Source organism: Phoenix dactylifera, chromosome 6 (assembly GCF_051530095.1).
Source record: "Phoenix dactylifera cultivar Ajwa chromosome 6, Ajwa_hap1_PhDact_Kaust_v1.1, whole genome shotgun sequence".
In the NCBI taxonomy this organism is placed as follows: Eukaryota; Viridiplantae; Streptophyta; class Magnoliopsida; order Arecales; family Arecaceae; genus Phoenix; species Phoenix dactylifera.
The window spans coordinates 34,999,450-35,026,232 of record NC_143195.1 but is presented as its reverse complement, the minus strand read 5'-3'; the positions used below and the strand labels follow the sequence as shown (position 1 = coordinate 35,026,232).

Here is a 26,783-nt window from a genome sequence, read left to right as displayed (position 1 = left end):
ATGGCAACATCTTGGATATTGAAGATTATTGATTATTAATAAGTATCATAAAAATACACTATTGGTTCTCCATATTTTGTTTTCAAAAAAGAATACCTACCGCAGATAATGAAAGAGTACACCAACAGCACCTCTACCATGTTTACCAATGATTTTAAGCACCTGGTGTTTGACCCGAGTCTGTACGAACCGTATATACTTCTACGGGTCGATAACATTTATACATGATGGAAACCTAAAAAAAAGAAAACAAGACAGGAAAAGATAATTATAAAATGATTTATGGCACGGATTTGCTGCAACTTTAGACCCTGCACCCATGAGTGAAAAAGGCTACGTGGTGGGCCTTCGACATGCCTAGCTTAAGTTATGAGCCAGCTCAGTTATTCTGGAAAATAACTCGGCCAGGATCATCAGTTGGATCCAAGAAAGTCCGAGGGATGCCAGCGGCAACCATCCATTATTTCGAGACATCTGAGCGATAACGAGGGATGGAGGAATCTTTCAAACCAAGCATGTATTTTGTGAAGCCAATGAGACTGTAGATTGGGTAGCCGCCTATATGACTAATCATGCGGGTAGCACATTATGGGCTGGAGATAGAAAGTTGCTCCAGGCACTCCGAAATATTCTGTTTTCTAATAGGTATGGCTTGCCCGTCCTAGCAAAAAAAAAAAAAAAAAAGCTATGTGGTGCACTGTGCAGAGGATCTACAGGCCGGTGCATACGTACCGCATACGATACAGCCCAGGGAGAGTGCATGATCCAGATTTATTATTCGTTTTCTTTTTTTATTAAAGCCTAGAGACCAGCAAACACCTTTCCAAATGATAGGTAGCCAATGCTTTTCTAAATGGGGAAGGATAGAAACCAGAAGAGAAGCAACTTTGGCATGCTTTTTGAAGATACACAATCATAGTTTATATATAAATAAATCCAACAAAACAACATATTTTGGCATTAGATGAAGTTTATATTTTTCCTTTTCAAGACCGTCTGATAGATGAGGACTTGTATAAAACCTTCTCTTCGTCAGCAATTTTGGTGCATATGATTATGTTTCTATTCATTTCATTTTTTGATAGTCTAAATTTTGAACAAACTCAAACATTTTGGTGCTGTAACTTTCTTGCCTGCTGATAATGAAGAATCTGGTTGTAAAATCTGGATAAAATGCATATGTCATACTTTATGGCTAGGAAATAGGAATCTCATATCTGCACCCCACAAGTTGAGACTTCCCACACATAGTGAATGGAGATGGAGACTTGTTTTTGACGGACATGATCTGACAATCACAATAATCAAACAATCTTGAAGCAATCTTTTTGTCATCTCCTCTTTGTTGGTCCTGGAATTTTAGTAGATCCAATGCTCTCGTTGGACGTGGCGTTGGTTAATTTGGTTAACCTCTAAATTTCGCAGCAATACTAACACGTCGATGCCCAAGCGCCCGTGTCATGTTTCATACTCCAAAGCGTTATGTTTCATGTGCGTCGTACCTATCTAACTTCTTCCTCTGTATCTAATCGTCAAATTGATCTGATGGGCCAAAGACTACTCCATCCATCACAAGATCACAATCAGGCGGCTTAGATTTACACGGGTAAGCCTCAGTTTGACGGCGGTTAGCCGCCGCCGCCGCACCCCCCCCCCATTCGTCCTGGTAATAATATAAATTTTTTTATATAAATATTTTTTTAAATATCAAAATTGGTGGGAATATTCCTGATATTTATATGTACAGCTTTGTAAAATCTTTATTTTATTTTTTTATTTTTTTATATATATCCACGCCCATCTATCGCTAAAAAATTAATAATTTTAAATTAAAATAACTAAAATATTTTTAGACGGTAAAAAAAAAAATTCAAAATTTTATTTTATTTTTAATTAAAATAAATATGATTTTTATTAAAAGTTCCTGTTGTATTAGAAGTATTTATCAAAAATAATATTTTATAAAATATAGAAATAAATATAAATTTTTAAAAAATATTTATGCAAATTTGAAATCTCAGGAAGGTTTGCATGTAAAAAAAACTCTTAACATAAAATGTTTAAAATCGCCCGAACTCCCGAGTAACTCCCGTCGTCGTCGTCGTCTCTCCGCCCCCTACCCTCTATCTCTCTCTCTCTCGTCTCTCTCCGTGCCCGACTAAACCCTAACCCTAGTTCCTCGCTTGCTTCACCGCGGAGGAGAGAGAGATCGTCCCCCGCCGGAACCCTAACCCTAGCCATGGCGGCCGACTCGGTCGTCAATAACCTCTACGAGACGGCGTCGCAGCCCGACACGGGCGGCGACGCCTATACCTTCCTCGAGTTCAACACCCAGGGGGACGAGTACGACTACCCCGAGTTCCGGGAGCTCTCCCAGCCGACCCGATCCTCGGCTTGGCCCTCTCCGGCGACGCCGGACGCCGTGCCGGACCCCCCCGCCTCCGATCTTCCGGCCCCCGACGCCGGCGCGGGATCGTCGGCTTCCCCCTCGGCGTCAGCCTCGTCCTCCAAGGGCAGGGGCGGGGCCGGTAATCAGGTGGCGGCCGTCGACCCCCTCGCGGCGGGTATGAGCGGGCTCAGCTTCGAGGAGACAGGGGAGGACGACAATTACGAGTATGGGAAGGGGGATTTCATGGAGCATGCGTGCCGGTATTGTGGGGTGCAGAACCCAGCATGTGTCGTAAGGTGCAACATCCCGTCATGCCGGAAATGGTTCTGCAACTCGAGGGGAAATACGTCGGGATCCCACATCGTCAATCACCTGGTGCGTGGTGGAAGATCCCTTCCCTTGTCTTCTTTTTTTTTGGCTGTCTATTAGATATTCTCTTGTTATTCCAGACACACGAGTTCTTGATTTCCTAGAAAACCTAGCTGGTATCTTTTAACATTTCGTGATTTCTTTCTTATCAACTTATTATAATTTTAAAGTTAGAATTTATTTAAAATGCTTGTATCTGGACATCCAAGTTGTGCTGCTTATAATTGTTTATTGGGTTGGATTTGTAGTCGGTAGGGTCTAAAACCAAATGAAGGATAAAAGGATAATTTATATTTCATTTTTAAAAGTTTTTCTTTGATTTTAGTTGATTTGTGAGTTAGACTTTGAACAGAACAATACATAATAAATAGATATCTCTATGATCTGTTGAGACTTAAAAGTAGTCACAGTGCCATTGTCCGACCTTTGTTGTGACATTTACCTGGGTCAAGATAACTGATATTGTCTGGCAGCTGATTTTCCTTGAACCAGTCATGGAGCTGTTGTCGTATAATCTGTATTCAACTCAGTTTTTGATGGGGAAGTTTTCATAGTTTATGGCTTTTTCTTGGTGGCAAGTGAACTCTCCTTATCCAGATATATTAGCATGCATTGTTCATCGGTTTGTAGTTTTGATGTCCCTGTGAATAAAATTGACAATAGTTGAGTTGTTTGCGAAATTACATGAGAGATGCTATTATGAGAGTGAAAACCCGTTTTAAAGATGGCCCAAATCAATGTTGATTATGCATATATATGTAAAGAAATGAGAAATGAGTTCAAAATGGCACTTGAAGGCAAAATATCTCTAGAAACATCATCCACAATTAGTTTTTGGTCAGATTTGGCTGAATGGCTGAAACCAGATGGGAACTGCTTGGCTTCTGCTGAAATTGAGTAGAACCCATAGCTGATGTACTTAAATAAACAAAGAAAATGATATGTGACAGAAAACATTGAAAGGAAGCTCGTAAAAAATTCTATGGCGAGTCTTGGTCACTTTCAGATGAAGCAGACTGAAACTGAAACTGCTGAAACCAGACCAAAATAGTCATTTGCGGTTGAAACCAACCGAAATCACTGAAACTGACGAAACCCATAACTGGGGGTTAGTTTCAGTTTGGTCTTGGCATGAAATCAATCAATTTGGCTGAAATGGATCTATGAAAACCTTGAATGCAGTCTTAGATTACCAAGTATGCATGTACAACATCATCTGAAATTTAGGAAACCTGTTATCAGCAGATAAGTTCAAGCAAGTGTTTAAAACTAATGTTAGGAGCTTCTGCGGGAGAATTATCATGTCATTTTGTAATATTCATATACTTGTATTTTGGTTTGAGAATAGGAGAGTTGAGACCGTATATTTGTTTTTGCAATTTTAGCTCATGCAAATTGTGAGTAACATCACAAAATTCTTCTCGACTTGGAAAAAGTTCAAATGAAGAGAGAATGGGGAGAGGCTTAATATAGGGAACTGCATTCCTCTTTTCCTTTACCTGGAGACAGATAATATTATTTAAAATTGTTATCTAAGCAAATTTATGCCATAATCATTTACTTTTTTATACTATTGAAGTCTGATTTTGGTATTTGCATAACAAATTTCTATTTTTCTATCCAGGTTCGAGCAAAACACAAAGAAGTTTGTCTCCACAAAGACAGCCCATTAGGAGAAACAATCCTTGAATGCTATAACTGTGGTTGCCGCAATGTTTTTCTTCTTGGCTTTATCTCTGCAAAAACAGAGAGTGTTGTTGTTCTCTTGTGCAGAGAGCCATGTTTGAGTGTCAATGCATTGAAAGACATGAATTGGGATCTCAGCCAATGGTGTCCACTTATTGATGATCGATGTTTCCTTCCTTGGCTTGTCAAGGTCTGCTAATCCTCGTTTACATCTTTTATTCATGAATGGCATAGTAGTTAACTGGGCTTTGTTTTCAGGTCCCTTCTGAACAGGAACAGCTGAGAGCGCGGCAAATTAGTGCTCAGCAAATTAACAAAGTGGAAGAGCTGTGGAAGACAAACCCTGAGGCTACTTTAGAAGATCTTGAGAAGCCTGGAGTAGATGATGAGCCTCAGCCTGTAGCCTTGAAGTATGAAGATGCTTATCAGGTTCTGGATTCCATTTGAGCATGTATAACTTTGAAATTTTAAAACTGAAACTCTTTATGATAGTAGTTTGTTTCTGAATGCCTGTTTTAGATCTTGTGTAAAGCTTAAATAGAATTTGTCAAGTGCTCTGTCTTGCCTCAGGAGGGTCGATGATTTTTTTTTAATTGTTCAATCTTTCTTTTATCAGTATCAAAATGTCTTTGCACCGCTCATCAAGCTTGAAGCTGATTATGATAAGGTATGTGCGCTACTTTTGTGTTGCTATCTGAAGCATGGATTCAAATGTTGGATAGAAATATATTGTATCTGGAAACTTTTTCTATTCTTACATAAGCTATTATCAGAGGCAGTTATAGTTGCTCTGTGTAGTCCTGAACTAAGAATTTAAATCACTTGATCATGTTTTTAACTGATGAATTCATTCTGTAGATGATGAAAGAGTCACAGAGTAAAGATAACGTGACAGTACGATGGGATATCGGTCTTAACAAGAAGCGTGTTGCTTATTTTGTCTTTCCCAAGGTTGTTTTATGAAATTATTCTATTTATCTGGCATGTAAAGAATTTTATGTTCTTGTGATATTACCGTTTTTTATGTACCTCTTAATTGTCTATCCTTTTCCTTTAATAGTCATTTAGAGCAATATATAATCTTACAGGAAGATAATGAACTAAGGCTTGTTCCGGGAGATGAGTTGCGGTTGCGTTATTCAGGAGATGCAGCTCATCCAGCATGGCAGTCCGTGGGACATGTGGTATGCTCGTTAAATAGATATATAATGTATTTACCAGTAGTTAAATATGTTAACCAAGTCTGTCTATCACTCTATCTGTGTTTCAAGTTTGCATAAATGTTCATGTTGCTTGATTTTTACTGGCCACTTCATGTCACATGATTTTTACTTTGTTCATTTATTGATGACAATGTCATCAGATCAAGCTAACTGCCCAGGAGGAGGTTGCACTTGAACTTCGTGCTAGTCAGGTATGACCTTAGAATTAAATACCTGAGACCTCATTTTTGCTTCTAGTTTTCTTTCTAGCTTGGGTTTACATGCTTGCCTTTTATTCTCATCAGGGAGTTCCTGTTGACTTGAACCACGGCTTTAGTGTAGATTTTGTTTGGAAGAGAACAAGCTTTGACCGGATGCAAGCTGCAATGAAAACTTTTGCTGTGGATGAAACCAGTGTCAGTGGGTGAGTTGCTTGTTTGGTATTTAATCATTATGATGAATAACTTATGTGTTTTTAAAAGTCATGTTTTCTTTACTGGTTCCATGTAAATGAAACGGTATCTTTATCCATGAACAGGAAAATCTTTTTTAGAAAGCTTGTACCTTCAAAATGTACTATGACTGATTTTACGACATTTTGTGATGCAGTATGAGCTATATTCCTGACATGTTTGGCCATACCTTGGACTTAAAGGATTACTGTCTCCATGTGTCTGTTTGCAAATGGGCTGATCCTGGGCCATGGATTTGCAATTTCAGTAGGGCCAACCTGGAAACCTGGTCCAAACAGCGTAAAAGTTGGTCCCATGGTCTAGCCCATTTGTAGTCCTACACAACCTTTAGGAAATATGATATCTGCTAGTTGGATTTTTGCCTACTACATGGTCTTTGCAACCTATTAGTTTAAGCTTGACCTTTCAGTCCTGTTGTTATTGCAAGTTGAAGTTTGGTCGTGGTACTAGCTTGGAGTTATTTGGTAACTTACTAACTGGTTATATATGTTAATTTTCTTTTTCTGTACAGGTATATATACCATCACCTTTTAGGTCATGAAGTTGAACATCAAACAGTTCGTAACACACTACCTCGCCGCTTTGGTGCTCCTGGCCTTCCGGAACTAAATGCATCCCAAGTATGTTTGCTTTTGACTATATGTCTCTTTTGGAGTATATCAGCACTGAAAAGATCAATGAATCAATATGTGAAACACTTTTTGTTTATTTCAAATTTATGCATGACATCATTGTGTCTATAGTTTGTCTCTGGAATGATTTTCCTACAATATATTTTTGAGACCTGTGAATAATGTTTATTTTGAATTTTCCCCTTATGCAGGTTTTTGCTGTGAAAAGTGTTCTTCAGAAACCAATCAGTTTGATACAGGGCCCCCCTGGCACAGGAAAAACTGTCACATCTGCAGCAATTGTATACCACATGGCTAAACAAGGACAAGGGCAGGTAATTGATTTCATATGACTTGCAATGCTAACGTGACATATTGAGATGCAGTGCCATGCCCATTATATTTGATGTTTCATTTAATTTCAGGTCCTGGTATGTGCTCCAAGTAATGTGGCTGTTGATCAACTGGCTGACAAGATAAGCTCAACTGGATTGAAGGTTAGGATTCTTACACATACTTGCAAATTTATGATGGATGACTACTTCTTACATTAGTTTTTTGGCTGTCATTTTCTTAATGCATGGATGTGATAATTTTCATTTTGTTTTTTTGCAAAATTAACAAAGACACTTATTAATGGTAGAAACTAGAAACTGATGATACGCTTAAGATGTTGCTATAAAACAATGTATTTCAATTTTTATTTTGAATTCTGCCTTTTATTTTCCTTGTTCCATTCCATTTCTCTCTTTTATCTTTTGTGGGACTTGAAGATGTTGGTAAAAAAGTATCTCTGGTACCACTAAGGTGGTAGCCTAGTGGGAGCGTGGCCTTACTTCGAACTAAGTGGTTCCGAGTTCGAAACGCACGGGCGTCGATTAAATTGTGGAGATCGGATGCTCCCTGCTCGGACACAGGGTCTGGAAGGGCGTATCGTTCTGCTGGTAGCCTCGGTGGTGCCAGGTGTGATGTACTCACACGTGGTATGCGTGCCGGAGCCCAGAGGGATAATCGAGTCGGGCCTACGAGTGGGGAGGGTATGAGTAAAACCAGCAGGGGTGCCCAACACACGGTTATTTCTACCCGCAACGAACATTCTCCTGGAGGGGTGGGGGCCCAGTGGGGGTTGCTACGCGGGGGTGGGCTTGTCCCTTCCTCCCCCTTTCCCCTTTTTTCAAGCAAAAAAAAGAATCTCTGGATATTAAGTTTGCATTACATTTATTCAAATTTCAAAATTGGTTTCTTGTACTATTATGATTTAGTGGGTAAGGTTTTTTTTTTTTTTTTGTGATTCCCAACAAAATTTGCATGTCTTTTGTTCAAAATTGGTACAGATTGCTTTATCAACCATTATTTTCTTTTGGGAAAAAAACTGAGAATTCCTTTTTTTGTTTTATAATCTTTATCTGGCAAATTTTTTCTTTTTTTTTGTCTAATTCTAAACTTTTCCCCTGTACAATTTGCAACCTTTGGCTTGTGACAATTACAGCCATAAATTCAATATTTTACAGTTCTATCTTATGTTATATAAAATTAGTTCATCAAATTATATGTAAATGGGATGTAAAATGTTTTGAAAAAGTCTTGGCAATAAAGGCATATCAATTGGTTTATTTCTGGTAATGTTTATTTTCCTTTGACATTGTCAATTTCAGGTTGTTAGGCTTTGTGCGAAATCAAGAGAAGCAGTTATGTCTCCAGTGGAGCATCTAACACTTCATTACCAGGCAAATGAGTTTGTATTTCTTTTTAAATTACTTTCAAGTAGGGTTTGCAAGTCACTGATGTTTTCCTCATATTGCAGGTTCGACATCTTGATACATCTGAAAAGAGTGAACTTCATATGCTCCAACAGCTGAAGGATGAACAAGGTATTTTCTGATTATTCTTGTAATGGAATGGAATCCTCTTCTGTCTTTTACCTTGTCATTTTGTTCAATAGACTTGCAAGGTTGACCGTCTCATCTAATCTCCCTTCTTTTGAACTAAGCACTCATCTTTTTCTCCAGTTTATACTGGATTCCCATAACTCTTGATACTTGAATGAGTCTTATTTCTGGCACCATGCCTATGGCGGAACCTGTTGGACCAAATAGAACAATCTTTGTGGCATCTCTTTCTTTCTTTTTGACCCATTTAAATTGTTTCTTTATAAAGATAGTAAAACCATGCAGTTTGAAGCACCTTTTACAATTAACTTTTTCCTTGCTTTTCGCTTGAGTCCACATTTTTTTTGGAAGCTTATTCTAGGGCATTTGTTGCTTATGATCTTCCAGAATTGCCATTCAGTAAAAACAAGAAGTGGGGAAATGAAGTTGTTATGTATATTTTCAGGTGAATTATCAAGCAGTGATGAAAAAAAGTTTAAGGCATTGAAAAGGGCCACAGAAAGGGAGATATTACAGAATGCTGATGTCATTTGTTGCACCTGTGTTGGTGCTGGAGATCCTCGACTGGCAAACTTCCGATTCCGCCAGGTAGATATAGTTATGCTGAGATATTTTAAGTTTCATGTCATAAATGATAGAAAATCATATGCTAACCTGATAATGATTTTATTTTCAGGTTCTTATCGATGAGTCTACCCAAGCAACAGAACCTGAGTGTCTTATTCCTTTAGTTCTTGGGGTCAAACAGGTAGGTGATGGTAGTAATTTGTATGAGGATACATTTATCTTTATACACTTGTTTTCTGATCTGTTCTCAATTCGTGAATCAGGTTGTTCTTGTTGGAGATCATTGCCAGCTTGGTCCAGTAATAATGTGTAAAAAGGCAGCTCGTGCTGGGTTAGCCCAGTCTCTTTTTGAGCGCCTTGTCCTTCTTGGTCTTAAACCATTCAGACTGCAGGTGAAATCTCTGTTGTTTATTTTAGGTTTTTCCACTTTGGGAAATGACAGCCATTTCATTGTTTAAGTGGGCATTGTCTCTATGATTAGGCATGCTTTTGTTTACTTTGTTTTTTTTTCTTTTTGCTTTGACAAAAGGGGGGGGGGGGGGGGATTAACCCCACCCGCGTAGCAACCCCCACTAGCCCCCCCCTTCCACCAGGGAATGTTCGATGTAGGTAGAAAGTTTTTGTTTACCTCTGTGCTATGAGTCATGACTACTCTTTCTATCACGTGTTCAATATTGAGGTGTGAACAACAAAATCATTGAAGAAGAAGATTTTTGGAGGCATGATTTTTATAAAGCATGGATAAAACCACCACCATATATGTATCTACATTTTCGGTACATTACAGAACCCCCCTTGAGATTAGTGGTATATTACACTTACCCAATAGTTTGAAAAATATACGCTTATCCTCCTGAAGTTTATTTTTATCCAACACTTTAAACCATAACTTAATAGAATGCTAGTCAAACCGTTAACCTTAAATGGGACCCACATGCCATAATAGAAAAAATTAAAAAAATGATTGAAGTAACCTTAAGTGACATAACAACCACCCAAGGACAAAAAAAAACATGTGGCATCCTCTTCCCCACCTAAGGGCAATTTTGACTTTTCACATGAGGTAATCAGTTTCATTAATGCTGTTAATTTAACTAGGTGTAAGTGTAGGTTTTACAAACTACTGCGTGTAAGTGTAATAAATATAAACCTCGGGGGGATTTTTGGCATAAGAAAAAGAGTCCCTATTTTTTACTTTTTCCAAAAAATTCTTAACTAATACTGCTTTTGAAAGAAACTTTTCCCCCTTTCTGAAAGATGCTGTAGTCATTTCATGATATATCATTTTTTCTCGTTGAATCATATACTCTGTCCATATTAGTTGAATTTTTAAGTCATGATGTTGGAAAAGTCAAAAGGCGAAGTGCTTTTTTGACTTTTTTAAAACAAGAGGTATACTTATTTTTGTTCTGAAATTCGAGATGCTCAAAAATACAAATTATGCTTGCCAGCTGCTATTTTCCTGGCATGCTGTTCCCAAGCTTTACTATTTGATATGTGTTTAGACAATTTTAAGCTGTATTCTCCACCTGCTGTGTTGGGTTAGAGTTAGAAACTTGTTTTAGGTAAATTATGACGTAATAAGACTGAATAATGTTGCAATCAACTTTTTAACATGTTTGAATATAATTAACTATGTAATTAACAAAATGCCAACACCTTAGGATTTAATATATTCAAAATTGCTATGCAATACTAGAATTATGTAAAATTTTTATGTATTTCTCATATTGGATACCTGCTTTGCTGCTGTTAAAAAAGGTTCCTTATCGAATCCTTTCTGGACTCCATTCCTATGTCGCACAGTTCTGTTGATCTTTTAAGTTTAAAAACAAAATGTTCATGTTCCAGGATTTGGCCCTGATATTTTGTCCAACTAGAGCAAACTTCCCCTGAAATTCTTGCTGCTGGCTTAGTCTTAAAACTTTAAGATTGTAATTAGGTGGTAGTAGATGCAAGGTTGAACCCAAACATGGAATGTTTTAGCAGTTTCTTTTTCTAAGCTAACTGCTCGTTTTGTTTTCTTATTTTAAGCTGATATTAATTGCGGGGAAGAAATTATTTATGAGGCTCCCTTTTCTCTATATAGCAGCTTATTGTTATGAGACTAGTGCTTTTATTCTTGCAGTACCTTAAGAATGAGAAATGTTATTGTTTTTGTATCTTCATGCTGTTTGTTTGTCTAAAAATCAATTATTTCTTTGATATTCTGAGTATAGGTAATTTATCAGCGTGGGGGAAACTTTTGTCTTCTATTAGGCATGCCGAATTCCAAACTAGATGCACGTCTATCCTTGGTTATATGATAGCTTTCTCATGTTATAAAGGCAGTAAGGTTAATTTTGTCCGACCTGCTTTACACACAAACATATGCCACTATGCATGATCTCCATCATGGCGGTCTTAACATAATTTCCATCTTGATGATGTTAATTAAGGGTTGTTATTGATTTTTTCCCCTTTTTGTGCCACCATGTCAACTCATGATGGTCACTATAACTGCTAAAACCAGCTGTTGCAACAAAAGTTATTATTTACCATTGAAATAGGTTTTTGTTGTCCAAAATTCTCTTTCTCTTCATTTGAAATGTTATTATTGTCATAACTGTTTAGGTGAATGCCTAGTGTTTCTGAATGATCATTCCTGAAATTGTTCTGAGTATGCATTCCTTTGGAACATTCTTCTTTGCCTGTATTCCTTTTAAATTTTATCCTGAACATCTTTATCACTTTAACTATTTTTAATGCATAGTGTTTTTGTTGGAAAATAAGTATAATATATAGATAATTTGTTTATCCATTGGAATGATCAATCTCTGCCTTATGTCAGCCTCTTTTTCTTGTATTTGTTAAAGTATCATACATGACAGGAATGAAGTAGGATACTTAACATGGCACCAAAGAGATAGTAAATGAAGGGAAAAATTGTCTAATTAAGAAATGCTGAAGAATATTCTAATACTTATCGAATTTGAGTTCCCTAGTATGCTTGTGGAAGGATAGACTGTTTAAATTTTTTCCCCACTTTTATTTGAAGTAAATGGGTTTTCTATTCACTTGATCAGACCACTTCTTGCGGTCATATGTTTCTTCTTGTTTTACTGGAAGATTATTTATCAACCTCTAAGCTTGTTTAAATTTGCAGGTCCAATATCGGATGCATCCTTCTCTCTCAGAATTTCCTTCTAATAGCTTCTATGAGGGCACCCTTCAAAATGGAGTGACAATAAATGAAAGGCAATCATCTGGCATTGATTTTCCTTGGCCGGTTCCTAATCGTCCTATGTTCTTTTATGTCCAGGTATCTGATATCTTTGTTCTTAATGTCTTTGTTATCTATTTGCAGCATTTTGTGTTTTGGATGATCTAGATTGTTCTGTTTTATGGCTGAAATTGCATCTTCTTTTCTAGATGGGGCAAGAGGAGATAAGTGCAAGTGGAACATCTTACCTAAATAGAACTGAGGCTGCAAATGTTGAAAAAATTGTTACTACATTTTTGAGAAGTGGAGTCATACCTAGTCAGGTACACTCGCTTAAGCTTCTCTGTATTCTCGTAAATTTTAGTATGTCCTTGTCTTTATTCTTGATACTATTTTTTTTGGAGTCATGCAGATTGGTGTTATAACGCCCTATGAAGGACAAAGGGCATATATTGTTAATTACATGTCAAGGAATGGTGCTCTTAGGCAACAGCTTTATAAGGAAATTGAGGTTGACATCAAAATTCAGTGTTAGTTTCCCTTTTAGATGGTTTTACTTCAAAATGTATGTTCCTTGCAGGTTGCCAGTGTTGACTCCTTCCAGGGTAGAGAAAAAGATTACATTATTTTGTCTTGCGTAAGGAGCAACGAACATCAGGTTGATTTTTCTTTTCTTAATTTTACTCCTTCAATGGATTCTTCGGATAGTAGTTTATTCATTGGTTGATGGACCTAAAGGATTGTTGGCCCCATTCTTGAACTATTCATTTGATATGATTGGCTACGTGATTTGGTGTAATGTCCTTAACACAAACATTTTATCAATAGCTTGGTCTTAAATTGGACATTTAATAAATGGGGAGGAATATTCTGCTCTGTAGGTCATGTACGGTAGATACTTGGTGCATCTTGATTAGTGTAGCTTATTAATTTTTCAAGCTCCGTTCTGTTTTGTTAAGAAAATGCTTCAGAAGGGTTTTATGTTCAGTTGGTTCTGTCCATCACCAATTATACCTTATGTCATTGGATGACATTAGAGCACTGCTTGTCATTGTAACTTAATTATATTTTAATCCTATTAGTCAAATTTCAAATAGAATTAAACCAGACCTGTATGAGACAGAGACTGTAAGTCATAATCTTTTCCTAGTGCATCTCTGCTGCAGAAAGTCTAATCTCGCTGGCTTGTCTGGGGAGAGCTCTCCTACAGTCCAAATATTGAGCTGGTTTGGTGATTGCAAGGATATGCAGAGTTTAAAAGTCTTTTAACTAAAAAAAATAAAATGTGAGCACTGTGGGTGATCGTGCATCCTTTGGCCATATTTAGGTGAATCAGAAGTTATGACGTGTCTACCTTTCATGGCACTTGTTCATTGGGTGACTTTAAGGTACATGATTATGTTCGAAGTATATTTGATATTTAGATAGCTAAATCAATCCTATTTGAGTTGGAAACTAGTTGTAGGCTATAAGTTCTCCCTAATGTATCTGTGTTTCATAATTTTTTAACTTGTCTAGCTTGTATTCAAGAGAACTTCCAGACAGGCCAAATTTTGAGATAGCTTGGTGAATGCAAGGATATAATGACTTAACAGATCCTTAACCAAGAAAAAAAATACAAGGATTGTATTGTGCCCATCAGTTTAGACCTTGGTAAATATATAGGTGCACTTTGTCTAGCTTGTGTATACATGGTGTATAGATTTTTCCATACAGAAATATGGAAAAGGTAGATTGATGGTTTTTACATTTTAATTAATGTAAAATTGCATTTTAGAGCCCGAACTCACTTGTTAGCTTGTGTTTGTGTAATACATTACCTTCTACAATTGAAACAAAGAATGTGGTTTTTTAGGGTAGAGGGAAAAAGCCTAATTAGCAGGTACATCTGGTTCACAGATAGCTAGCATTTTTATGATGGGTCCGAATATTAAGATCTGCAAACTTGATGCAAGATTGGGAGTGGTTCGTAGGTGGAATCGGATACTGGAAAGAGAAGACCTGGAGTAGGGCTATTTCATTTTCACATAAAATTTCCTCGCAGCCTCGTGCCAAAGTACCTTTGCATGCATCATCGAAAGATACAAATAATTTGGTTCATTCATTATTTTTTTGAGTTGACTTGAAGATTTGTAACCCGTAATCCATCAAATGATCCCATCCAGATTGAAGTAAGAGCCATGACATCATCAAATATGTGAACACAAGCAGTTCTTTGTTTGCAAACAGGGCAAACAACACATTTAGTATGTTCCATGCTGGGTATCTCCCTTTCTTGCTACCATCCAATTCTCCCATTCTGATTACCATCTTACAATTTTGTAGGTCTTTCCATGTTCAATAACTATAGGAAATTTTTGTCCTTAGCTGTAATTCAAATAGCTTCTTGTAATTTAAGTAATGCTTATTCAAATGTCTTTCTATCTATTACAACATAAAGGCGCGAAGTGCTGAACTTTCTATCTAAAGTTCATTCTTTCTCTGCACTTTATACACCATCATTAACAAGACTGTAGAGGAATTGATGGAACTCTTCAACATCTCTATCTCTAACTTATCGAAACATTTAAATTTAAGAAACTTTGACAGATTAAGGTTGTTGAATAGCTTAATCATGCCAACGAACTTGCTGTCATTTATATTTTTCATACGAGGGCATCAAAATTTTCTATCAGTTTCATATATCATAGTTTGGCACACCATTATAACATTATCAGAAAATAATTAAAGTATATATCTGATATGGTTGAAGGGATGTAAGAGTGACTTGAGGTTGATAATTTTTTTTTTTTTGATTGGTGATCCACGAAGTCCATGGTTTGAGCAACATTTTGACTGCCAAAGGAGGCGATTTTCTTTTGTCCTTTCCTTTTTCCAAGAACCTGGTCCATATAATCAGTTCTGACTGGGTCATATGGAATGTAGAATGCTATCAAGTCATTAGTGTTATTAGAAATTTGACTACTCATGGCATGTATATTTTGCTTGATACTGAAGTCTAGTCTTCAACTCAACCAAGCCATTGAGCATTAATTATTTCCAGGACACATATTCGATGCTTATTAAGCTTCAGCAGGTAAGTGGTCTTTCTCATCTGGTGTACCATCACCAGTTTTCCTGGGGACACCTGGTTTCTTGGGCATATTACTGGGCTGCATCAACAATGAATTGGATAAAAATGTAATTATCGATTACTTGGGTGCCTACTTCGTGCCTGTGGTTCTGCCAATGGCTTTTAGTAATGCCTACTAATTGGCTGGTAAAATATTTCTTGTGCTGCTATAGCAGAACTTTGCTCCATATTGTAGCAACGATGATAAGCACTTGAAGACCAAAATGTTCTCCTGGTTAAAATCCCATTGTTAGTCCATTTGGTGTGATGCGGAGTTTGAATTTTGATGCCGTATAACTCTTAAGCACTAATGTAGGATCAAGGATTTTGCACCAAGGATCTCCTTGTAGCTTCTGAGGGATTCTGGATGTCTTGAATTTCATAGCATCTTCACAATTTTACAACAAAATCATTTCTTCTTGGATAATGATGTTTACTATGTGTAATGACTGCTTTTAGTTCATGGAAGTTAGCAATTGAGATTTTGATGTTTGCTTTTGTACCTATTTTTCAGGGTATTGGATTTCTTAATGATCCACGTAGATTGAATGTTGCACTAACTCGAGCTCGTTATGGCATTGTTATTTTGGGGAATCCGAAAGTCCTTAGCAAACAACCATTATGGAATAGCTTATTGACACATTACAAGGTATGTTTTCTTTTAATTGTGCCATTCTTTGTTAAGATGGTTCTCTGTGTCCAATTAGTTTGGTCATTCCTTTTACTGAAGATCATATATGCATGTTAACCATATGTTTTTGGCTTGTATGACTGTCAATCTTGTCTTGAGCCATGATTTGCATCTTCAAATGGATTGATTGTGTTTAAGCTAAGCCAGCAATTACGTATTGTTTTATGAACCTCAGACATTATCATTTGTGCATTTTTTTAATACTGCATCTTTGAATTTTATAACTAATTATTTTTCACAAATTTGTTGGCTTTCAGATTTCCTTAATAACAGCAATGTCTTGAAATACTCTAAAATCTTTGTATGGACTACAATTTTAATGATGAGGCGAAGGTGCATAACACCAATCCGCAAAATTCTTTATATCAACTTCTGATTCCCATGAATGGAAAGGATGGGTGTATTCCTTGCTGTATGTGCTATGCTATGCATGCCCCTCCAGATGCCCATGCAAAGATGTGCAAAGTCACGGCAACTCATCTTTAAAATTGTTGCAACAGCAATGTTTTCTTCAGGTTGCCCAGCCCCTTTAATTTTCACTAGATTGATAATCCCTTGGATTGTTACATCAAATATGTCCAACACAATCATAATTTGTCAATGAGATTGGTGTACTTGGAGATGGAGGTAGTTTTTTTTATCATAACCAACCTTGTAGTAATATATGCAGTTATTTTCTTGTCATGCTTTTACATAAATTTAATTATAATATATAAATAGAGCTAGCTTGATCCCTTGTTTTTTAAGGGGCTGTTTGAATACCCACATAATTTATCCCTGAATGATTCCTTTTTTGGCTAAAAATAAGAACAACTTATAGGGGAAGAGAGAGATTCTTCTCTATTTGGGGATATTTCAGGCTCCCAAATTCCTATAATTTAGGGTAATGAAAGCCACATTTTCAGGGAATCTGGTATCTTTAGAAGCAGAACTGTGAGTACTTGGAAGCCTGCCAAGCCTGTCCAATGGTTCCTTGCCCTGTGTCAGTGAGATGGCAACGACCACCACTCCCAATCAAGGGTATCAATCTCCCCGGCGGATGAATTATTCAGGCATACAGAGAGGCCGTATGTGTATCTGTTATACTATATGTTAATTTTCTGGGAAGTGATCCCTTCACCAATCCCAAGGATGTCAAACGTAGTCTATTATGTGATGTCTAGGCAATTCTAATGTTATGATTGAGAGATTGATGCAGAAATTTGACATCCTTATTTGAGAAAGTAGTGCCTTCAATCAAGGTTTGCTGTCCGGTACCGAAGTCTATGCCGATCGGCCGACGGTACGGTTTGGTATGCCCTTGTGCCATTCCGCGCCGGGCCCGTACCGTCACAGCAGAGAGGGCGAGGGAGTGGGAGAATGGGAGAGAAGGGGGAAGGAAGGGAGAGGGAGGGAGGGCCGCCGGAAGCCTTCGAAGGGCGCTCGAGGGGCCCCTGAAGGGCTAGAGCAGTGGCTCCGCCCTTCGGACTCCTGTTTCGTTCGAAACAGGGGTCTGTCGGGCTTTTTTTATTTTTAAAATTTTAAGTAAAGTCGGCGATGGGTTTGATTTCACTTAACATTTTTAAATAAAAAAGGACCAAATTTTAAGTGAAAATGGCAAACCCCTGGTCGACTTTTCTTAAAACTTGGTTCGTCTATGGGTCTTCAGGACCAACTTGGGATTTGAACAAAAATTGATTGGTTGGACTAAAAATTGTTATCATTGCTAGTTTATCAGCGGAGGTCAATTTCCTTGGTAAGATAATTGGAGCCTAGATCGATCAGGATTGAATGTTGGTAAGTACCAATTATGATTGGAGTGCAACCAGTATTATAAGCAAGGTCTGCAGAACCGTCTTGATCTGTCTGGTTCGGGGCGTTCCGAGCCGTACCGGCGGCAGATCGGAACGGTTTTGCCATTGAAATCAAGACGCCTCTCATCGTCGTCGGAGGGGGAGGAGAAAAAAAAGAAGAAAGAGAGAGAGTGGGGGAGTGAGGGAGAGGAAGGAAGAGAGAGGCTGACTGGGATGGGCCGGCGGAGGAGGCGGAGGTTGGGGAGACGCGGAGGCTCTCTGGCCTCCGCCGGCTCGCTCTGGCTGGCCTCTCTTCCTTCCTCTCCCTCTCCCTCTCCCTCCCTCCCTCTCATGCTCTCTTTTCCTCTCTTGTTGTCCCTCTTCCTTGTCTCTTCTATTGTGTCGGTACGGGCTTGGCATGGTGCGGCGCGGGCCTATACCGACTCGTCCCTCCGGGTAACCATTGCGGTGCCTGGTACCGGTTCCGCCGACGTTGATTATAAGGTAATTTGAGAATTTGAGATCCTGACATTAATTGGTAGTTAAAACCTATTGATCATAGGAGCTAGCTATGCTGGAAAATTAAGGTCATTGCTCTATATATAATGTATGTATGTATGTATGTATATGTATTTACTTCATTAGGGTTGAAATAATGGTTATCTGCTTAGGTGAATACTGTCATGCATCTATGTTCATGCGCAAGGATGTTTTGGCCATAGATTTTGCTTGTTGATAATTTTCTCTTGATAAGCTCATTCATCTCACTAGATGTGTTAGACTTGCTTGCTTTTGGGATGATGTGGTTTACCATAGAATAACCCACGAAGGTGGTTGCCTTCAGAATTATTTGACCCCTACTAGTGAAGACTTTGTGGACCTTAAGAAGGGTTTGGTGTGTGATTGCACCTTTAGGCTCATATGAATTGGTTTGTTGGGGTTGTCTTCGTAATATTTGGAAGATTGATCTTTGCGAATGCTCTGGAAACTGGAGTCATGTGTCTGAGAGGAAGGTTGGATCTCTCTGTTAGGACCGAGAACAAAATCGGAGCTTCAGATATTGAGATCTGCTTTTTGATGGATGCTGAATACTCATTCTGTTTTATTTTAGCATGCTCACTTTTTGAACTGAAAAGGGAATGCATTTGTTTTACAAACTAAAACAGGTCAAAAGTTTGAATGAATGAATTTAGATGGAAAGTTTCGCCATCCGTGCTGCTTCAAGTGGGTTAATAAATTGTGGAACACAAATTATGAATCCGAAGATATTTGTTGCCAGAAAGCTATTGATGACAATTTGACAGGACAAGTTTGCCTGTTATCTAAAGAAAATAATATTGGCAATGCTGAACTTTTTGATCCTGGGGGGGCTGGCTTTATTGGTCATCTCACTGTCTTTGTTTTGCTGGACAATAATTTGGCCACAATGGAATTACCTTGGGACCAGTATTATATTTTTCATGAATTTAATGCAGGTTGAACTAAAAGGTAAGAGATTTAACAGAAATCATGAATAATTTGCTCCAGCTAGATTATTTATGTAAGTTTCTTCATCATTATTTGTCACCTAAGTGACTATAAAAATTGTTGATGATTGAGTTTTTTGAGGCACTGGTATGGCTTGCCTAGGCCTTTTATTAGGCATTACATGGACTCTCGTGTCCAGCAGGAATATTGCTTGTCAATATGTTATCTGCTAGTTGAGATATGTTTCAGAAACTTCAGATACTTTCATTGCTATTATGTTTTATAGAATGGTACATTGGGACAACAGAATTCTTATGTCCACTTTCTAAGATCTATTGAAACCACCAATATACAAAAACACAACTTTATATGTGCACATCAAAAATGCGACAGTAAAATTATGAAATAATCACCAACAATTTAACATCCAACAACTAAGAAGCAATTTTTGATCATATGCAGAAGATGGGATGTTTAATAAATATTTTGTTTTTATCCGATCTTACAGTATTAAATAGTCCATAGAACATCATAAATGTAATACTATTATCATTGCTCTTTATTCTACGTCCCTGTATCTAAAATTGTTCCTCAAGTTGAATTGGATTCTTGGTTATGTGTTGTGATCTGACTCTCATGTCCATATTCATACAACTGACTCTTCTAATTATTTATGTTCATAGGAGCATGAGTGCCTCGTAGAAGGGCCACTGAATAACTTGAAGCAAAGTATGATACAATTTCAAAAGCCCAAAAAGGTCTGTTGTCCACAAAAAATCATGTATTGTGGCATTTTCTTGACTTAACATGTTCTTTCAATTCGATATGTATAGTGACATGTATTTCTTGCTGAATCAGTGGAAATGTAATTTGAGTTATAGAATATATTTATATTTAATTTTTATTATTTATAATATATATTACATTATTGTTCCTTTTATATATTTTTATAAGTTTATAATAACTTATATATTATATTATAATGGTTATTTATATATGTTCTATAGTAGTTATAATATTTTATATATCTTTAGTTTATATGTTTAATCTTTATTTTATATCTTTTTTGATATATCTTTATTCTGTAATGTCCTGATCAATTGTTTTTTTGATGCCAAACAGATTTACAGTGACCGCAGACTTTTCTTTGGGGGTGGTCCAGGGATTGTGCATGCTGATAACTTTGCGTCCCCTAGTTCTTCGAGCCCTAATGCTGATAAGAGAAGCGGGCGCGGTAAAGGTATGCTATTTAACCTGTTCGATGAGTGGATGTACTTCATATCTGATCAAGATTTCATTTGATGGTGGTTAAACATTTTTGCTATGTCATCTCAAGCTATTGTATTCTAATGTCCGTTATGGTGTTATTATTTTGATATATTGCTCTGCTAAATTCCTTTTGGTTTTTACACAAACCAGGTCTCTCTTATATGCCATTTGGTCCTCCAAATGGTACACATAAGCCTGGTGTGCACCCAGCAGGATATCCCCTACCTCGAATCCCTGTTCCACCTTTCCCTGGAGGTCCCCATTCTCAACCTTATGCAATTCCGACTCGTGGAGCTGTTCATGGACCTATTGGAGCTGTTCCACAGGTCCCTCAACCTGGGAATAGGGGTTTTGGGGCTGGTCGTGGTAATGCTGGTGGTCCTATTGGTGGCCACCTTGCACATCAGCAAACCTCCCAACAAGCTTTGGGTGGTATTGGTTCTGCTTTTAATTTCCCTGCCTTGGACAATCCAAACAGTCAGCCTTCTGTTGGGGGTCCATTGTCCCAACCTGGACTGATGACACAGGTTTGTGACCTTTTTTCACTATCATTCAAATTATAGATATTTGATTGTGTTGTGAATTTGTGCTTACTTTCCTCCAGGTACCAGTTCAAGGTCTTAGTCAAACTTTCCGTGAAGGTTTTTCTATAGGTGGCATGTCTCAGGTAAATGTCCTGGCACAGATTAGGTTTCTTCTCTTTATTTTGGCTACAAATATTGAACTTACATTTGTTTTATCAGGATTATTTGGGGGATGACTTTAAAAGCCAAGGATCACATGTTGCATATAATGTTGCAGATTTCTCAACACAGGTGTGTAATTATTCTGCAGTTTTCCCCTTTGGATTTCTAAATGTCCATCATATAGGTTAGGAAACATTGTAGATTTATAAATTCAATGTGAAATTTGAATGAGAATTTATCTTAATGGAGGAACAAGTTCCACCGCTATTTCTATGTATTATTATGTATAAATGCATTTGAGGAGCAATATGGATTGCTGTGCATCTATATTGGGTTTTGCCAACCAAAGCAGCTCCATTTTCTTCTTTAAAGATTTTTTAGTTGACCCTTTCATACCCTCCTTTTGTTCTCTAATCACGTGAAACACATACAGAGTATGCTGAATGTCCAAGACAAAATCCAGGAGAGTTTACTATATATCAGCATAGATTTCTCTCTAGTTACTGTTCTTTGTTGCTCAATAATTGATGTTGCTACATCCTCCTTCCAGGCCCATCATTCCTCAAAACACAACATGCAGTGGTTTGAGTTGCTATCTTTATTATGCGAGTCCATTATTGTTTATAGACCCCTCAATATATGACCACAATCAGCTAGTTTGTCGCTGCAATTTTAGGGAGAGCTGCTCGCTCCCTGATTATTTTAGATCACATTCATTTGTTTTAGTTTTCTTATTTGAATTGGCCTCATTGTATGTCAAGCACTCATTAAGGTACTTATTATTGGATAATCTTGTCAGTGTGATTTATAGGTTGCTTCCTTTGCACTGGAAAATTGAGCATTATGTTGGTTACCATGTTATTGGAAGTTGAAATCTGTAAATGAAAAGTTCATGAAAAGCCATATTTTATCTTTGAACTTTTATGAATATTTGCTCTTTCTATTATTTATATTCGAGCAATGTTCTCAAATTTGCCGATGGATAATATTAGATAGCAGATAGCCACCTCAGTGTTCAATATGGGCCGATCACCCTGTGCCCTGCCCTCTACCAAAAAAAAAAAAAGAAAAAGAAAAAAAGAAGAGAAAGGAAGAATTTTTTTTTTAAAGGTTACATGACGGATTGCAATGAAGTTATAGTTCATTAGCTGTGTACCTTTTATCCATTTTTGTCTGAATATAGATTAATGAGAGTGGCATGGGATTTGAGAAAAAGAAGAAGAAGAAGAAGGGCGGGGGTCAACTTTTGTTATTTGTCATTACTGAGTAGTTGTCTCGTTGGAGTTGCAACTTTCATCATCCTCCTAACTTGCCTGGACTCTTGGTCAACCACCTAGATACATAAGGACTTGGCTAGTACGTAGAAAGTACAATATTACAATAAAGAAACATGTTAATTAGCAAAATAGAAATTACTGGGGCACTTTTGGAACAGTTCTGTTGTGTATTTTCAATTATTAAAACAGATTTTGCCATTAAATTTTTCGGGCATTTCTCATTATTGTCTTTCTTTTTAATGTTTTATCAGGCCTAAAGGCCTTTTTGCTTTATGGGTTATTTTTCAACAACAACAAACTTTGTTTTCATTTCAATTTTTCATGTTTCCTGAAAATATTCTGATTGCTAAGCTGGCTTGAACACACTATGAAGCCATACCTTTGTATAGTATTGTTGTAATTTTGGGAAAGCTATATATGAATCATGTGGAACGAGTAATGTTGCTTATTCAAGAAGATTCTAAAGGTGGGTAGTGCTGTGGAGGGTTTACAGATACATGATTTTCTTAAGAACAAATATGCTGGGGCATATCTTTAGCAAATTTATTATATGAGACATGACAAAAGGAGTACATTACATACCCGTTACAGTAGTAATTGTAGCCTTATATTACAGTTCTTGAACATGGCATGGATATTTTAGCAGGCATTCAGCTGATCTGGAATGCAGTATGTTTTTAATTCACCTGGAGATAGTTTAGTTTGTCTGTTGTGTATTTTAGGAAGTTTGGCAGCTTGATTGTGAGTTTCAATTTTTATGCTTTGGGTGCATCTAGCAACTTTAGTTATGTTAGATTATATGTATTTTCTGCTTGATAGTTGATACTTAGTCATATGTCCACTAAATGTTCTCGGTATGACATGCGTAAGTTGTTCCTGCCTCATTTTGGATTTTGACACTGGAATTTTGCTGGAACTAGTGCGCGACTTGTCCTATGTCTTAAAGTGGGATATAAAGTGGGATACACTTGGCTGTATTTTGAAATTTTGACAGTTCATTTGCTAACTATCTGATAATTATTCTTATAGATGCTTTTTTTTTTTGAGAGAGAGTTATAGATGCTTTTTATTTCCAGCGTTTGCTAAGCAGCTTGCAAGTTTTAGTGGATGATGTTTTTTTTGAAAGTGCATATATTATGTGATGGTATGCTTATCTATAACTTGCATCTCGCTGTTTGAGATGTATAATTTTTCATTACAACGGAATGTTTAAATATTTTTGTTGGCAATTTAGATTCATGTGTCACTTCCTCTAGGAGTTTCTGGGTGTATTCGGTGTTGCTTCTGCTTTTTAAAAAGGTTTCTTACAAAAGAAGCCAGAAGCTAAGGTTTTCTAGCTTTTTCTGAAACCGTTTTTCTCTCTTGTAGAAGCACTTCATCTTGGTACTATTACGAGACACTTTTTATAGGAAGTACTTTTTTGCTTTTAAAGATGCAAAAGGACATTTCTTAAGCAACACCAAACACACCCGATGAGTAATGCTCACATTTAAATGACACTAGTGCTTTTCGCAAGTGTCAGTTTTGAACATTAGGTGTACAATAAAATGAACTTTTATCTTTCTCCTTTAGGAAGCGCTTGCGGCTTTTGTTGCTTAGATTCTAGACTGCTCACGTGGAACAACTTAATGCTGCATTGTACAGGCTTCTCAGGGTGGTTATGGTGTTGATTATGTTGCTCAAGGACAGGCTGGATTCCCAGGGAGTTACCTGAACCAGAATTCACAGCCAGGATATCCCCATTTGGGCACTGGAAACGATTTCATGACTCAGGTAGATGGACTTCAAAAATCGCTCCTCTCTTCGCTGCTCAAATAGTATATGAACTCCTAAAAAGTTTTTTTTTTTTTTTTTCTCATCCTTCATTTCTTTGGCTGATGCTTTGTGAGCATTTAATCCAGGACTACATGCCTCATGGATCCCAAGGTCTTTTCACCCAAGCAGGATTCAATGACCCTTCACAAGATGAGTCATCTCAGAGCCATTTTAGCATGGCTGGACCTGCTCTTCAGTCACAGGTTCTCATCTGGAATTCTTAACTTGTTTTGTTTAAAAATTATGATTGTACTTATGAGACTTGTGCAGGGCCTGATGAGTTCTCTCTACTCCCAACCCTTTACTCATTACAACACTCAGCCTCAAAATTTGCAGCCTCCACAGCCGCAAAGTCAGAGCTCACCCAACCCAAAACTTCACTACAATGGCTGAGCTACAGTGGGGTTGCCATTTGTGTTGGGATACATTCTTTGCATCTAGCAACATGGTTGTGCTGACACATATCTCTGCAGTCGTGTGCATAAAAAACTGCATCTTGGAGGGGTTTGCTTCTCACAATTACACCATATGGTGCACTAGTTATAAGATGATCTTGATGGTGAGCCTGAAGGTTTGAGATGGCAATTGCTACCAGCCTCCCGTACAGCCAGAGCTGAGGAAAGGATTACCCCATTTTTTCTTCGTGAAGGTATGCTTGTGTGGAAAGAAGTTTTCCATTGGGAGGATGCATCTTGTGCCTGTGGAAGGGGTCACAGCATTTCTGTCCGTGTAGCAAATGGACGGACGGTCTGCTGGTGATATCGAATCATTATGCATGCACGTATTTGGACTCTTAGGGTGGGTTTTGATAAAGAGGAACTGTCGTCCCTGCATGGTTTCATAAAAATACCCATAGAAAAATAGTGTGCAGCAGCGTCAATAGTTGGTCGATACTTTCCAGTAGTTTGCATCAATTAATGTATTTCTTGGATTGGGTTGTTCTATGATATACAAAGAATTGTAGTACCTAAGCAAGCTTACCTAATCGGAAATACAGATGAGTTGGATGGTTTGCTTGTTCCCGTTTTTGTTGTGAGCATCAGTTTGGTTACTTGGATTGTTGTACCTGCCATTTCTCGCTATACCCGGTCCAAGCGTTGGATTTTAAGGCGTGATTGCTGCTGCTGCTTTTTCTTTGTGCCACCTTGCCAGATGTCATCTTTATATGCTTGCTGGGTCTTGTTTTGTTCCATCTATCCAGGGCTTTGTTGAGGACCAATTTGGCTTCGGTTTAGTTGCTCAGGCAGTTGAGGAAGGGATTGCAGTCATAAAACCCAAGGGTGAAGTATGACATGGTTGACGCCGCATGTATTTGCCTGGGTACCATTTGGTTGTTTCAGAACTCCACCCTTCATCCTCAGAAATCTACGTCGAAGACGCAAAGATACTAAAAGATAACTAGCATAATGCAGCGGTACGAGGAACCGAATTACCTGTATTGGAAGATAGGTCATGGGGTATTATTATATTTCATCCAACTAGCAATAAGATTACGGGAACGCACTGATCCAGCTGGAGGCTTGTATTGGAAGAAATGATTTCTCTTAAAATACTAGCAACATAAAGTAGAAACGGTATCTTTTTCATCAGCAACAGAATCATCATCAAATGACAAATTCAAGAGCTGCTGACCTCCTGAAAACCATTTTTCAGCAAATCAAATATTGTTTTCACCTGGCAATATACTACTGATTATTTGCGGCTTACTATTCGCTCCATCATATACACATCCCTCTGAGAAAAATACAAGAGCCTCAAATGAAAAATGCATCTGATTTTGTTGGCGAAGTCGGCAACTACCATGCACGGATAAAGGACATGCCCAGGCAGTACGTGCACAAATAAGCTGGTAGCCAACAAGCTTCACAAAGAATTCAAATCGATGTGGAAAGATTTTTTGATCTCTAGTGAGCCAGAAATATCTGTATCAAGTGGTAGACGATGTCTCTGAGAAAAATGTGATAAGCACCAAACGGATACATTGGATTTCCAATGACACATGCTGTTCATTAAGCAAGAGGAATCTATTCACCACCAGAAGTAAGAATCTCCATGTTTGCTACTAGGTAGCAGTGCATTGATAGAAACAGGACATCAGCAGTTTCATCCAAAGTTTGTGCAACTCCACAGCTGCACAACTGTCTTGTCCTTCAAATATAAATAAATAAGTAAATGAAAATGCCATGGGGTGCTTATTATGCACGGGAAAGGTTTCTTCTCACTTTTGTTATCTTGGCAACTTTGTATTTGGCTGTCCATGCATCGCACTAATTCCTGAAATTTATACTAATCCAAATTGCAAGCCT

The 26,783-nt window shown here is 37.7% G+C and overlaps 1 protein-coding gene across 2 annotated transcripts; it reads left to right on the top strand.

Annotated features, from left to right (window-relative positions):
* The first annotated feature begins 2,048 nt into the window (after positions 1 to 2,048).
* LOC103704631 (regulator of nonsense transcripts 1 homolog) lies at positions 2,049 to 25,499 on the top strand. 2 transcript variants are annotated; one of them, XM_008787994.6, is made up of 29 exons: positions 2,049 to 2,764; positions 4,383 to 4,634; positions 4,703 to 4,873; positions 5,061 to 5,111; positions 5,303 to 5,395; positions 5,533 to 5,628; positions 5,808 to 5,858; positions 5,952 to 6,070; positions 6,631 to 6,739; positions 6,943 to 7,065; positions 7,156 to 7,227; positions 8,386 to 8,457; positions 8,535 to 8,601; positions 9,065 to 9,207; positions 9,296 to 9,367; positions 9,450 to 9,578; positions 12,332 to 12,487; positions 12,598 to 12,711; positions 12,801 to 12,899; positions 12,969 to 13,046; positions 16,015 to 16,149; positions 20,114 to 20,188; positions 20,553 to 20,670; positions 20,850 to 21,226; positions 21,304 to 21,366; positions 21,443 to 21,514; positions 24,307 to 24,435; positions 24,564 to 24,680; positions 24,748 to 25,499. In XM_008787994.6, exons 1-29 carry the CDS (start codon positions 2,240 to 2,242, stop codon positions 24,868 to 24,870), a joined length of 3,801 nt encoding a protein of 1,266 aa, XP_008786216.3. In that variant the 5' UTR covers positions 2,049 to 2,239; the 3' UTR covers positions 24,871 to 25,499. The 2 variants fall into 2 exon arrangements, with proteins under 2 accessions (XP_008786216.3, XP_038982446.2); XM_039126518.3 differs by having other exon boundaries at positions 2,066 to 2,764; positions 24,799 to 25,499.
* Positions 25,500 to 26,783: the final 1,284 nt, after the last annotated feature.